The 14,972-nt window shown below is 48.7% G+C and overlaps 1 protein-coding gene across 5 annotated transcripts in view; it reads left to right on the top strand.

Annotated features, from left to right (window-relative positions):
- The window catches only part of MATN2 (matrilin 2), a 122,005-nt gene that overhangs the window by 96,119 nt on the left and 10,914 nt on the right, over nt 1-14,972 (top strand). For 3 of the 5 annotated variants that reach the window (XM_053930188.2, XM_053930190.2, XM_053930187.2), the window contains exons 9-13: nt 11-133; nt 354-476; nt 9,195-9,317; nt 10,564-10,686; nt 12,821-12,994. In XM_053930188.2, coding sequence (XP_053786163.1) covers nt 11-133; nt 354-476; nt 9,195-9,317; nt 10,564-10,686; nt 12,821-12,994 — 666 coding nt within the window. The remainder of the gene's footprint in view (nt 1-10; nt 134-353; nt 477-9,194; nt 9,318-10,563; nt 10,687-12,820; nt 12,995-14,972) is intronic. The other 2 variants (XM_053930191.1, XM_053930189.2) reach the window with 1 other exon arrangement.

Below are 14,972 nucleotides of genomic sequence, written 5' to 3'. Positions count from 1 at the left end.
ACAACCTCAGGGGTGGATCACTGCGTGGAGCAGGACCATGGCTGCGAGCAGCTGTGTCTCAACACAGAGGAGTCCTTTGTCTGCCAGTGTTCGGAAGGCTTCCTCATCAATGAGGACCTCAGGACCTGCTCCCGTGAGTCCCCCTCCCCCTTCTCTGATGTGGGAAGTTTGCAGCAGGAGTGAAAAGTGTGAGGACTGCAGAGGACAGACAACGTCTGGCCCCTCTTTCCTTTCCCCTTTGCTCCAGGGAGATCAGGGGGATGTCCCCGGGTGACGGCAGACTTGGGGGCGAGGTGGGGTAGAAAAGCCCAGAGGCCTCACTGACCACCTCGCCTGACTGTTGGATTTTGCAGGGGCTGATTATTGCTTGTTGAGCGACCATGGTTGCGAATACGCCTGCGTCAACACAGACACGTCCTTCGCCTGTCAGTGTCCCCAGGGCCACGTGCTCCGCAGTGATGGGAAGACCTGTGCCAGTGAGTGTCCTCAGGTCTGGCGACAAGCAGGCCTTGGCACAGGCGATCCCCAGGTGACAGGTGATCCCGAGGGAGGTGCACAGGCGGACAGGTAGTTCCCCTGCGTCCCTCCCCTGATGTCGCTGGGCAGAGTCCATGTGTGGAAAGGCCTCTCTCAGCAATATGAGACACCTGGTGCTGCTCCACCCTTAGCTTCCTTTTCCAGCACCAGAGATGCTTTCTCTATTCCCACCGTCGGCCTCGTGGTTGCTTTGCGGCTGGACAGAGAGCCCCATTTCTTAGCTCTCACTTCTTTAACCCTTCAATCTGGGTGAAAGTGGTAGCCAGCCAGCGTCACACAAGAACAGCACCGTGAACCCCTTACTGACTGCTGACCTCATGCTGGGACAGGCCTTTTCCTGTTCCTGCAACCCCGTGGAGTCCCCATCCTGCGGTGAGGACACAGCAGCTCAGATTGAGTGAAGAGCCTGTGGTTACCAGCTGTTACGAAGTGGGTTCACGTGCCTCCGTGTGACTCGAAAGGCAGTTCTGGGAGAAGGGGGGCTCCTGCGAAACCTTCCTGGTCCCCGTCGCGATCATCTGGCTTCAGGGGGTGAGGTTGGTGGTGAGGTTTCCTGGGTACATACTTTCTTGCAGCTGGTTCCATCTTCAGTCTCTGTTAATTTAAATCAAAAACAAACAAAATACCCCCTAGATCGTTCTCTCCCTGTCATTGAACAATATGCTATTTTCTGCCCTGCAATTCCATTTCTAAGATAAAGGCTTAAAAAAAGTTATTTTGAGAGAAGGGATCAGAAGTGGAGGAAAAAGACTATAATTTACCTTCCCCATCCTGCTGGTCTTTCTGGTTATAGGGTCGGGTTTCCTGACCACTGATACAATTGTGTCACAAACTAATTTATCTGCCTTTGTATTTGGTCCATTCACGTGGCCAGGTGAGCCGACTGCCCAGCGGGGTGTGCCTCTCTAACTGTGCAGTCTGTGAGAAACATTTCCGTACTTTGAGAGAGATTCTGGAGTCTTGGCAAATGATTATCCATTTTAATGCTTACTTATGGCCGCCTGCCCAGCCGCCTCCTGGACTGCTGCTCCAGCCAGCATGGGAGGGTGTGGGCAGGGCGGTGCAGAGAGAGGATGGGTGTGTCGAATTGCAGCGATGTCTGACAGCACGCCAAGGCCAGATGCATGGTTTTTTACTGGTTTGTTTAAATTCCCCACCATCTTAGATTAGTCATGCCCTTCCTTCTTCTCTCTTACTGTGATCGCCCAGAGCTGACTCGAAGATGGGTGCAGGCCTTCTAAAGAAATTCTCACAACCCTTCCAAACAAATGCTGCTGCCTTTCCATAAAACCATGTGCTCCTCTCCCTCCCTACCCAGGTCCATGTCTGGGTTATGCCACTGACACTTTTAAATGTTGCCCATTTTTACATTTAAAGTGTGTTTGTAACTACTGGTACAGTGACATCATGCATAAGAGTGAATGGTGAACAGTGCAATTAGAAGTGAATTTTGGTGCGTGTGTTATATGTGGTTATGACTATACGAAGACTTGTGAGATGATCAGGTAGGCTAGAATTATCCTCAGGGAATGGGGGTACCTAAGAGACACCAGCTGATACCTATGCATTGAGCTGTTCCCCTAATGGAGGGCTTCTTGTCTGCCCCGGGATGACTCAGTCTGGCTGCCCTGTCCTGTAACAGTGGGCTGTGTTTCCAGTATGGCGTAGTTAACTAGGGGTTGGAGAGTGTGTTTGCCAGCTCTAGGCCAGATGACAAAGATCCTGATGATGTGACTGCACCTTTTTGGGAAAACCTGCTGGACCGTGGATGGGCCCACTGGGGGTCACCCTGGTCTGGCTCAGCAGATAAAGGTGTCCTTGGCCCTTTGTAAAGGCAGCCTTTCCCTAGAGCTTTTATAGCAGGTGGCCTGAAAAACCCTTCACTTACCTTCCAGAAGGTTCTCAAAGCATAGACTAATTGGCACCGTTACCCCCATAGCCCTGCAGGCCCCTTGGGTTCTACAGTACCTGCAGTAGGAAGCCCGCTCTCCCTTCCTCCTGCCCCTGGGCCCCAGGATGTGATCGCCTAGATTCTGCCCAGGAGCCTGCCTTGCTTTGGGGGAGTTGATGCATATGTTGGCTGGCGGGGGTGGGCGTGCTGCAGCTGAGAGGCCTCCTCCCCTCTCTGTCCCCTGGAAATTTCCTCTAGATAGATCTTTCACAAGGGCACCAGCATCAGGAAAGACTCCGCTGGCTAGATGGACACAGAACACACAACCCACTGGCCTGCCAGCTCCTGGAGGTTGAGACCAGGTCTTATTTGCCCCATGGGAGATGCTCAGTAAAGTTCAGTGAGTGAATGTCAGAGTGAATGTCTTTTTATCGTCTAGTACCTGGCACAGGGTCTACCCCCTGCTCAGTATCCATCAGTGACTCTCCACTGTCTCTCAAAATCAATTTCCAGTCATGCTCCTTGATTTGGCAGTGTTGGAGAACCCCTTCCTCCACCCCTGGAGCCCTGTCCTAAGTCTGCCGTAATCCTCTAGTTCTTCAGGAGAGTGAGTCCCCAGATTCTCTGAGCAGGTATTACACCCCCAGTCCATCTTGTGCTCACTTAGGAAAACCACCCTACCCCCCCTCTGCTGGTGGGAACCCAGCCTATGGCTGACATCACCCCCCACAGGGCTATGGGGAACTTCCTGCCTGCCCCCTGATGGGAGCTTTTCTCCTACACCCCTGCAGGTGGGGTCCAGAACTTGCCACAGCACTCCCCTGCCCCAGCATCACCTGGAGACTCTCTGTGCACAGATCTGAGAAACAATTGGCAGAGGAGGAAGAATACTGAACGAATAGCCCCAAGACTAGGTTCAAATCTTGTGCCTTCCACCCTGGGCAAGGGAATTAATCCTCTCTGGATCTGATCACTGAGCTGTAAGCTGAGAGCAATCATTTCTGCCTTTCTGCCAAGGTTACCATGTGTCACGGGGAGAGACTTTAATTGAAGAGCTTTGTGAACGTGTAAATTGCCATAAACCCCTAAGGTACTCTGTTACACTCTTATCTCCCACTGTTAGGCTGCTCCACCCCCCCCCCCCCCCCCCCCCGCAAAGAAAGCTGAAGTAACCCCCACCGCCCAGGGCCTGGCCTGCTCCTGTTGGAGGGGCCCCTTAGGAGAGGTCACCTAAGGATCAGACTCAGGAGCCTAGGGAGGCCCCTTGGAGACCACCTTCTTCTGACAGATGAAGGGCTTTGGTGGGGTCTGAGCTACAAGGATAGAGCACTGGGAATCCCGGTCACGGTGCCCCTAGTCCAGCCACCACAGGCAGGTCTGTGAAGGCCTGTCGGGGCCTGATCCCCCCACTTGACTTGGAAGGGTAGAAGAAGCCCTGAGCAAGGTGAGGGAGTGCAGTAGTCTCCTAGGGCGAGATACTGGCGGCTTTAGCAATAGAAATTTCCTTTCTCACTGTTCCGGAGGCTGCAAGTCTGAGATCAAGGTACCTACCTGGTCAGGTTCAGTGAGAAGCAGCTTGGCTGTGTCCTCCTGTGGCAGAGAGAGAGAGAGAGAGAGAGAGAGAGAGAGAGACAGAGACAACAAGCTCGCTGGTGGCTCTTCTCATAAGGCCTCCAATCCTGTCATGGGCTCTCCACCCGCATCTAAACCTAATAACGCCCAAAGGCTCTACCTCGAAATTACCATCACGCTGGGGGGGTAGGACTTCAACACACGGATTCGGAGGGGACACAGTTCAGTCCACATTACAGGTTTGATGGGACAGAAGGAAGCTTAGAGATCTTCCCTTTCTTTTGTGGGAAACAGGCACAGGGAGGAAACTGGCACCCCGGGGGTCGGTGGCAGAGTCAAGACGAACCCGGGTTGCCTAATGTAGGATCTCTTGCCTTGGGTCAGTAAGATGCCCTTTAAAATTACAGCTCCGTTCAGCTGCTTCTTGGTTTGTCTGAGCAAAAGCCTTTACAGAGTTAGCAAACGATTGGCTGCTTCTAGTTGTATTTTAAGAAAAGCCAGAAAGCTGTCATTCTACCTCTCGGCCTTGGTTACCCTCTAGGCAGGCAGCCACTGTGGCTTTCTCCCTCTGGAGTTGGGGTTGGTTTTAATAACCTCCTGCATGGAGCCCCAGGCGCAGGGTTGCTGTCTGTCATCGCCGCTGAAGTGCAAGCCCACAGAACGCATTACCCCACAATTACTGCACCTCAGACGTCCGTGACTCACCCGATGTGGAATCCAGAGGCGGGGAGCACAGTTTGTGTCGGCAGGCGGGGCTGCCAGAGGGGACCCTAAAAACCTGCTCTGTGTCCTGAAACTTCTGATCATCCTGATCCCAGATGGCAGCCCCCATTCGTGACGAAAGCGTGATGAAGTGTGTGGGCCTGCCCCCTCAGTGTGAAAGGAGGAAGACCCTCCTTTTAGAGGGACTTGTTTTCTTCCTGTGTCCTGAGATTTCTCCTGAGTCCTCTCGTCCATTTCATTTCAGTGGCGGCTCCCAGTTGAGTCTGTGCTCACTCTAGTCTCCGGGTTTGGGTCCAGGTGCTTCCTTAAGCTGGCTGCACTTGTTCTCATTCACACACACTGACCCTGTACCTGCAGTGTGCTGGGCATGTCATGCTGAGTGTGGGCATCCCTGGGGTGGAGGCAGGTTCGGGTTCTTCCCTGGCACAGTTTAAACTTTCTCAGGGAAGAAAGATATTGAAGACATAATATCATCCATCCCGGGTGGAGAGAGTTGCGATGCGGGGAGAAGAGGTGCCACGAGAGCATGTGACGGGGGGCCATTACCTAGTCTAGAGAAAGCCTCCTGAGAAGGAGACGTTCGGTCTGACACCTAGAGACTGGTGGAGTGGGCGAGCCAGAGATGGCAGGTGTCTGGGCCCGGATGTCTGTGTCCTCCCTGAAGTCCTGCATTGGAGTCTGAACCCCCCAAAGGTTATAGTATTAAGAGGTGGGGCCCTTGGGAGGTGATTTCCTTGTTGGAGGTCATGAGTGTGGAGCCCCCGTGAATGGGATTTGTGCCATTATGAAAGAGACCCCACAGTGCTCCCTAGTCCTTGCTGTCCTGTGAGGACATGACCAGAGGTCTGAGACCCGGGAGGGGGCCCTCACCCAGCCACATGGGCACCCTGATCCCAGACTTCCAGCCTCCAGACTGCGATCAATACATTTTTGCTGTTAAAAGCCACCCAGTGTGTGGTATTTTGTTCCAGCACCCATAGACTGAGATGGAGTGGGGAGCCCTTCGCAGGCACAGGAGACAGCACGTGTCGGCGCAGGGTCCAGAGAGTACTGAGTGCTGAGCTCTGAGTGCGTGAGGAAGACTGATGATGGATGAACTTGGAGATGCAGGCGTGACAGATCACCTCCAGCACTTAGAGTTACATTAAACCACTTGGAGGCCTGGCCTCCCTTGAGAAAACCATTTTAATTTGTCTTCTGAGAATCTCCCAGCCGGTCTGGGCAGACTCTGCTGACCTAGGAGGACCACTGGAGGCAGTGGACCAGGGAACACAGAGGTGATGGATTTGTGAGCTAATCACTCCTCTGCCCCAGCACAGCTGACCCAGTTCACCTCTGCAGGTTAAGGGACCTTGGGAAAGTCACTTCCCCTCTCTGGCCATCAGTTTTCTCAACTCTGAAACAAAAAGGTTGGACCGGTCCATCTCCAAGATCCCTTTCAGCCTGAAAATATAGTGCCTGGCACAGAGTAAGTACTCCATAAACCCTTGCTGAACAAATGAACCTCTTGCTGGGGTGCCCTCAGTTCTCCCTAGGCTAAGGCTCCGTATGATAATGAGTCAGGGATGGTGGCTCTTTTTGCCTGTTAGGGACCCACTGAAGTACTTTCCTTGAGGGAAGTACCTTTGGCTCTGGGGAGAAGCTGGCTGCAGGTTGGTTTCCAGACTTGGTGAGTGGAAAGCCGCTAGATCTTGTGGTCAGGAAGTTAACTACAGTACAACTTTGGCATTCTCTAGTTTCCCATGTGTGGTTCTTTAATTTATGAGTGATCCCGAGCGTCCCCGACGTGCCGAAACTGGACATTTTGCTGAACAAATGGGAATTGTGCACTCTGCAAGACGGGTGTGTGGGTGAGAGTGAGGATCCCAGCTGACCCCAGCATCCTCACCCCACTGGTTCTCAGTTACTACGTCTGCACAAAAGCCCCAGGATGGGGGTCTAGTCACCCTTGCTTTTCAGAGTGGAAAACTGAGGACATGTTTCCTTTCGCTCAATGGGTACTTACCTGGGGACCTGTTGTGTGCAGATATTAAACTGATGCTTGAGGTTGAGAACTCATCACTATGCTACTGTCTCTTGATCAGACACTCTGAGGGGGTGAGGAGGGAAAAGGTAAAAACCCAAACTCTCCAGGGGCTTTTAAAGAAGACACGCAACAAAATTTCAAAACAGCTATGACTATGAAAGTGCAAGAGAACTCAGAAAGTGGGCTGGGAACACTGGGAAAATCTGCCACTACGGGTGAAGACATGCCCCGGGGCAGCGACTTTCGGCTCCGCAGGTCCTACGGAACTACCATGGCCCGGGAGTGCCTGGGTGTCAGTGGCCCTCAGGGTCTCTGTGGGAAGACTCACCCACTCTTCAAGATGAAAGACGGGGCTGGAGCTAGGAGGACTGCGCTGGGCATGGGGGAAGATCTAGAAAGAAGGGGTGTGCTCAGCGCGTCTGTCTGGACTCTGGCTTGACAAGGCTGGCCTGAAAGAGTTATGGCTATTTTATTACCTTGGAAAATAGAGTATCCTTAATATAAATTCACGGTGGGGGAAACATGCTGGCCTCCTCAGCCAGCCAGCGGTCTGTACTGTGGCTCACTCAGCTGTATTTCCACTCAAGACGGCGTGAGGAAGTGTTCTGAATTCATAATGACTCTAGACGGTGCCTGGAGAAGTCAAGTCCCGTCAGAGCAGACAGGAGGGGCCAGCTCTGCTTTGCAGTTATAATTTCAATTAACATCACGCTTCCCCATTGTTCAAGAATTTTGGCAGCGCTTCTGCTCGAAGGAAGACAGGCAACATTCCCTTCCTATGTGCAGGCTCACCTGAGAACGATTTCTGTCTCACGGCTCACATAAACTAATTACTAAAATTCTGCGGCCCTCTAAAAAATGTGTTATACTTTCTGCTGATCTGACAAAAAAAATAGGTATAATTTTGGTTCATTCACCCTGGACAACTATTGTCATTCGTTTATTTGTCTATCCAGGGGAAAAGAGGTCAGTGCCCCTGACTAAATAAGTCCAGTATCACGTTTTAAAGATTCTTGTGGCGCACGAGTTGAAAGCTGCTGTCTTAGAACTTAGCACGGCAGAGAAGTTGGGGAGAACAGAGGGTTCAGTGTCAGAAGGTTACGTTTTTAGACTGGTGCTATTACTTATTAGCAATTGGTCTTGGCAAGCCATTAGCCTTAATGTCCCTAGCTGGTGAATGAGAATAACCATGGGTGCCTTAACTAACCCCCAGGGTGCGTCTCAGGACTGCCCTCCAAAACAAAATACTGCAAAAATGCCTTAGGAAAAAGTGTATGCTCTCTGCCTCATTATGAAAGCGATTATAATCTTCAGAGCTTTTACTTAATAACTTCAATGCGTATCAGCCCATCAGCAGATCTTGTAGGCTCTACCTTCAAAGTAGGGCCTCAGTCTGGCCTCTTCTCCCCAGCCTGGTCGGGGCTGCCAGGATTATTGCAGTTGCTTTCCTCTGGCTCCTGTGCTACGTCCTTACCCAGGTCCCATTCTGTGCGCAGCAGTCCCTTTAAAATGGAGTCAAATGAGATTATGTCACTCTATTGCTTCCCGCTGCCTCTCCCCACTCCCCACTTTCTCCCCTAGCGCCAACTACTTCCTGTGAATCCTCTGTGCTCTGCGTCTGATGATTCCCTGCCAGGCTCCCATTGCCTGGGTCACACTGGTCTCTTTGCCTTTCCTGAAACATGCCAAGCATGCTCCCACCTCTGCAGCAGTTTGCAGAGTCTTCCTTGGGGGTGCTGTTCTTCCCCAGACACCCTACATTCACTCATCTCTTCCTTCAGGGCTCTGCTCGGTGCTGCCCTTTCTGACTGCAGTGTGAAAAATGACAAGGGCCCCCCATGCTCCAACCCAGCAGGCATGCCCTCTCCCCCTTAGCCTGCTTTTTCTCCAAAGCACCTTTCCCCACCTGACATATATTTGTCTGTCTGTTGTCTTCCTTGCTCTTCTCTCCCACCCCTGCTGCCAAGTGTAAGCTTCACAGAGGAGAAACTTTCATTCATTGTTGTATCTCCAGAGCCTAGAAGAGCGCCTGACTTACAGAGCAGGGACTCAGGAAATATCATTAACTAAATGAATGGATTACCTAAGGTGATGCATACTTGCATAGCTAAGTAGATATGTAGATAAGTTACCTACATTATATGATAACCAATGAAGTTGAACTTATTTTCTAATATGTATAGGTCACTTGTATCTCTCCTTTTGTAAACTGTCTTTTCAGGTCTTTTGTTCATTTTTCCTATGAAGAACATGATACTGTTTAATTTATGTGCTCTTTGTATATTAAGAATTTTTTATTATAGATGTGCTTTCTATTTTGAAGTGTGCACTATGGAATTAGATACTGTTTTAATTTAGGGTGTCTGAAATGCCGTTTGAGATTGAATAAGTCACGGGTGTCTGAATGCTTTCCTTCTTTTTCTCTAATTCCACTTCGGTGCTCAGAATTGGATGCCTGTGCCTGGGGGGACCATGGCTGCGAACATTCGTGTGTGAGCCGTGAAGACACTTTTGAGTGCCGGTGCTTTGAAGGGTATATACTCCGGGAAGACGGAAAAACCTGCAGAAGTAAGTTTTCACTGGCGCTGGCTCACGTCAGTGTGCCTGTCCACTACGTGAAGTCCACCAGCCCCATCTCTGTGTAGTCAGCTACCCCCAAGTTCAGTGCCACATGACCACCAAGTGTAATGTGAATTCTGGATGGGATCCTGGATCAGAAAAATGCCAGGAGGTAAAAATGAAGGAACTGCAAGCAAACTGTGGGCTTTGGTGGATATTAGTTGATGTATCAATCTTGGTCCATTAATTATAACATGTATTACACTAATGGAAAATGTTATAGGGGAAACTGGGTGTGGGGTTTGTGGGAACTCTCTGTGCTATCCTTTTAACTTTTCTGTGAATCTAAAACTGTGCTGAACAATTAAGTCCATTAAAAATAAAGCAAACAAATGCACAAATGCAAAAAGTCACTGCCGGAGCTACAGCTGAAGTTGCTCATTTGTGCCCTGTGGCAAGAAGCAGCGGCTTAGTAGCATGGGTTAGTGGAAACCTAAGATTCGGTCAACTTCTATCTCTGCCATTTATTAGTTGGGCAAGTTGCTTAACTTTTCTGAGCCTTTGTTTCTTTATTTCTAATAATATTGTTGTTCCTGGGAGCACAAATCCCTCCTAGACACCATGTTATGATGAGGCCATTCTTATACCTCAGAAAGCAAAGCCTTCAGATGGGGCCAAGACATGTCTCTGCATAATCAAAGGCGAGTGCGTGCCCCTGAGCAAGTGATTGCCATCCCTGTCAGTCACTGTTTCCCAAGCTTCTCAACGCACTTCCCGAAGGGCAACTCATGTTTACAGAAATGGGTAGCTGGGATTATTACTCTCATTATTCAGACAGGAAAGGTAAGGTTCCAAAGGGTTAGGTAATTCTCCCAAGTTGCATAATATGTCAGGGACAGAGCCAAAATTAGTTTTCAGTGCTGCTAATCTAAACTGAGGTTTAATTTTCTAAGCAATCATACCAAAAATGTTTCCCTTCTGACATCAGAAACTACATCTGCAGAAAGCTGGTGATGGATGGCATTTCCATGAGACACTGAATTAGATGCTAGTGAATGAGGATGGGGATGGTGGTGAGGAGGGTTTAGAGAGTTAGCCCGAGTCACAGCCACTGACCTGCAGCCTGTTTCACCTCCTTCCCCACGGGTCCCCGAGCTCAAAGACTCTGGATTCTGGGGTCGAATGGACCCTGCGAGGGGAAGCCGCAGGGAAACTTCATGTTAATGAAATGTTTTAATTTGCTCGCTGTCTCCAGGGAAAGACATCTGCCAAGCAGTGGACCATGGCTGTGAACACATTTGTGTGAACAGTGGCGAGTCTTACGTCTGCAAGTGCTTGGAGGGGTTCCGGCTCGCTGAGGATGGGAAACGCTGCAAGAGTAAGTGACTTCCAGCTAGAGATGCACTGGTGCATCTGTGGGCCTTGGTTATATAACTCCACTTAATCTTTAAAGTCTCCCTTCGCAATCAGTGTCACAATGACAACTTCCTGCCTTGGGCGCTCTGAAGGGTCTTGCTAGCAATCAGTACAGTAGACCCTTAGTTGTTAGGGATCTCTAGGTCAAGGTCCTGAGTTGCCAGGCTCTGTGCTTCTTTTCATTTCCCCCAGCTGCTGGCCCTCTCCACGAGGGTTGTGTGGACAGTGCCCGGCTGGTCATGGGACTGAACTAGAATCTCTGCGAGCAATCTCTATGGGGACTAGAGGATGGCTACAGGGCTTTTTTTTTCTTGGAAGCTCTTATAAGTACGCGTAGAGGTTGCGAGAAGCGCTAAAGGGATCTTCTGTGGGTTTTACTTATCCATGCCGTCATTTGCTTTTATTTATCACACAGATCAGGCTCTGAGAGTGTGCTTTGAAGGCATATTACTCAAGGTTCTCCAGAGAAACAGCACCAATAAGATGTGTGGGTGTGTGTATATGTATATACACATATATAGTATACATATATATATAGATGTATATATGTGATGGATGGATGGACAGATAGAACATGATTATGGGGGTTGGCAAGTCTGACATCTGCAGGTAGGCCAGCAGCCTTGAGATGCATGGAAGAGCTGATGTTGCAGCTCTAATCCAAAGGCAGTCTGCTGGGAGGATTCTGTCTTCTTCGGAGGAACCTCAGTCTTTTTTTTCTTAAAGCCTTCTACTGATTAGGTGAGGTCCACCCACATTATGGAAGATATTCTGCTTTACCGACTCCAATGTTAATCTCATCTGAAAAATGACCTTCATGGCAACATCCAGACCATTTGACCTAACAGCTGACACCATAGCACATAAACGTAACCATCACAGCACCCAAAGTCAGAGACACAGACACGCTCGCTCAGTGATGTGGGCTTCAGAAGAGCACAAGGCAAGCATTTTTCTCCACTGAGATACTCTGAGCTGTTAATCCCTGTTTTGGGGGGTTGAGCACTATCAACCTGCTTTTGTGATACTCTAGTCCAGTGAGCAGAATGGCCCTGTTTTATTTAAGGCAAAATGAAGTCATCTTCCTTGAGGCTGACTTGGGGGAATTTCCTCCCGGGCTCCTTTGAGATAACTGGGGCCACTCCATGTGTCAGCAAAGCTGGGTGAGAGGGAACTCACTGCGGTCATTGTCCAATGACCACCGGGAAAAAGGTGGACAATGAGAGCAGGAACAGCTGACTTTAGCAGGAACAGCTGACTCCTGGATGCCTGTGGGACCCTGGCCTCAACCTGCAGGGCTCCCTGCACGATCCCTGTGTTTGGCCTTCACACAGCAATGCCCCTTCTGCGGAGACCCTGTCCACAATGCTGCCATTGCATCTGCCCAAGCCACCTGTTCATGATTTCTTTTCTATTTCCATACATGCAAGTGTACATACACGTACCATTTATTCATTCAACACGCTTGTTGCTTAATAGGTACCACTGCTACCCCTGGGATTTAATTGCTAAATCAAATCCCTGCATTCCCACTTTCTGGAGGGATTGGTTGCACACCGATTGAAATGTTGTAGGAAACTCCCCCTTTTAGGGAGCTAATGAGAGAAAAGAACCATAGGCTTTCATGCCATAGAGGAGGAGTACTCAGGAGAGGACATGCCTCGTCTGCTAGCAACTCTGGGCAACTCGGTGAAACTTTTTGAGTTGTTTCACTTGTAAATTGACTATAATTAGTCCTGCCTTCCCCTTACCACAGGATGCTGTAAAGATTAAAGGGCTGTTACCGCATGTACTTCACACATGAGACGTGCTCATTAAAACAGGAGTGTTGGGGATGTCTATGGACAAAAATCAGTAGTTTGGGAAATTCAAAAGCCATTGCAGGTGGAACAATTTGAAAAATTGGTGATAAATTCAGGACAGCAATCCCCCATGTACCATTCAGGTTTGAGGGAGTGACAGCCTTCCGGGTGTTCCCCTCACCATGCCCTGCCCCGAGGACTAGACTGAAAGGGGGCTGCTTTAAAGGAGGTTTGAACACGTGGAGTTCTACAAAATGGATTACTTCCTCGATCTCTCCTGACATGACTGCTCAGGCCAGCTCATTTCTGCACTGATGGGATTGCTCAACTCCACGTTTTCCTCAGGGAAGGATGTCTGCAAATCGGCCCACCATGGCTGCGAACACATTTGTGTTAATCGTGGCAATTCCTACATCTGCAAATGCTCAGAGGGATTTGTTCTAGCGGAGGATGGAAGACGGTGCAAGAGTAAGTGATCTGAACTTGGCTTTCTACTTTAATTTGGTTTGGGAGTATCCGCTTTTTGGACTCTTTTCAGGGAACAAGTTCCCCACCTCTGCTTCCCTTGTAAAATATAAATGCGTGTGCATGAACAGAGAGTGGGGAAGGGAGCAGAACTCAGCACTTGTGGGAAATCTTTTGAGACCTGTGCTGAACTCTGTGCTGGAGAATTACACTCAGCTCTGAGCCCTGCACTTCAGGAAGAGGGGGCTGGAGCAAAGCTTTAATCCTGCAAAAATGAAACTGCTAAAGCAGCAGGGAAAAAATTGAGAGGACTATTTTATAATCTCAGATTAGAGAAGGCCTTTCTAAACATGACATGAAACATAAATGCCATAGAAACAAAACAGGGAAAATGTATAGTAAGAGATTAAAGCTATGATACCTTTTTTTTTTAACCTATTAGTTATCAGAGATCAAAGAGTTGATGATCCTTTATGTTGGCAAAGGTGTATTGTAATAGGTAATTGCAAGTTTATCACTAAGTGTCTGAATTGGTAGAACATTCAGAAGGGCAATCTGGCAATATTTTAAAGGCAATTCAACTTGTAGGAGTTTATCCTGCCAATATGTGCATGTATTCCCAAAACTATATATATGAAAGAACATTTTGTGCAGTATTATTTGTATCAGCAAAAAACTGGAACAAGGTAAATCTCCATCCATAAGAGACTGCTTAGGTAAATTACGGTGCAGCTATACAGTAGAATACTATACAGCTGTTTAAAAGACTGAAGCAGCTGTAGATATCCTCAAGATGTTTTGTTCACCTAAAATATCCTCAAGATGTTTTAGGTGAAAAAAATGGTACTGAATGGTTTTTACAGTGTATTACTATTGATATATTTTGGAAGAGGCTCCCTCTGATATACATTGTATATGTACATGTGAGTGTATATGTGTACACACATGTATATACATATATACATAGGGAGAGCAACAGACACATGTATACACACACATATATACATAGAGAGAGCAACAGACACACACACCCATATACTCTTTTATAATGTTTGAATTTTGTTCCATATGCATTATTTTATAGAAAAAATTAAGAAAAGGCATGGAGACAAAATTTAGAAAGCACCATGGTGAGGAAGTTCAGTATGATGTCAAGTGAAAAATAAAGGAGGAAACTGGGGTCTTTCTAGAAAAAAAGACTTGAGATACCATTCAATTACCGAAGTGACTGTCACCTCCTTCATGATTTCTGTGACCTGCCCCCTGCCCCAGGGAAGGAAAGGAAGCTGGCAAGAAGCTGCTGTACAGCTCAGGTAGAGGACAAAGAAATTCTCTTAGGGAAGCTGTGTGATGGACTTGTTAAGATCATGAGCTTGGAGTCCGACAGATCTGGATTTAAATCCCCATCCATACTTGGACAGATTATGTATTTAAATTCTCTGAGTCTCAGCTTTTTCATCTATAGTATGAGAAATAAATAAGATGACATATTTAAAGGTGCTCAGCCCAGTGCTGGCACATTCTAAGTGCTTGACAAATGACAGCTGTTGTCATCATCAACGGCAGAGCTGCCCAAAGATGGGGCTTCAGGGGCGAGGTGACATGTTCCTCGTCAGGAGAGGTGTTCAGGCCCAGGCCGAACAGCAGCTGGGTAGGGATATTGTAAAGGTGTAAGCAACAGGGGGCACTGCACTAGATGACCTTTAAAGGTCTTATTCAACCCTGAAATTCTGGAACTCGGTGAAGATTAAATCCTGAAAGCCAATCAATTGACTTGACTGCCAACAAGAAAATGCCCAAGGAAAGTTGGGGTGACCCTCTTGCAAAGAAGTAGCCAGCAGGTGGGGCTGCATTGTTCCTAGGTGGGAAAGCAGAAGTCTGGCCCCCTCATCCCAATGTCCTTGCACTTCACCTAGCATCCTTGTTTCCTGTGTGCCCCTCTGTACGTGGAGCCTGCATGGGCTGGCTTTGTTCTGTAAGA

The sequence above is a fragment of the Desmodus rotundus genome, chromosome 8 (assembly GCF_022682495.2).
Source record: "Desmodus rotundus isolate HL8 chromosome 8, HLdesRot8A.1, whole genome shotgun sequence".
Classification (NCBI taxonomy): Eukaryota; Metazoa; Chordata; class Mammalia; order Chiroptera; family Phyllostomidae; genus Desmodus; species Desmodus rotundus.
This window is presented reverse-complemented; position numbering and strand designations above follow the sequence as displayed.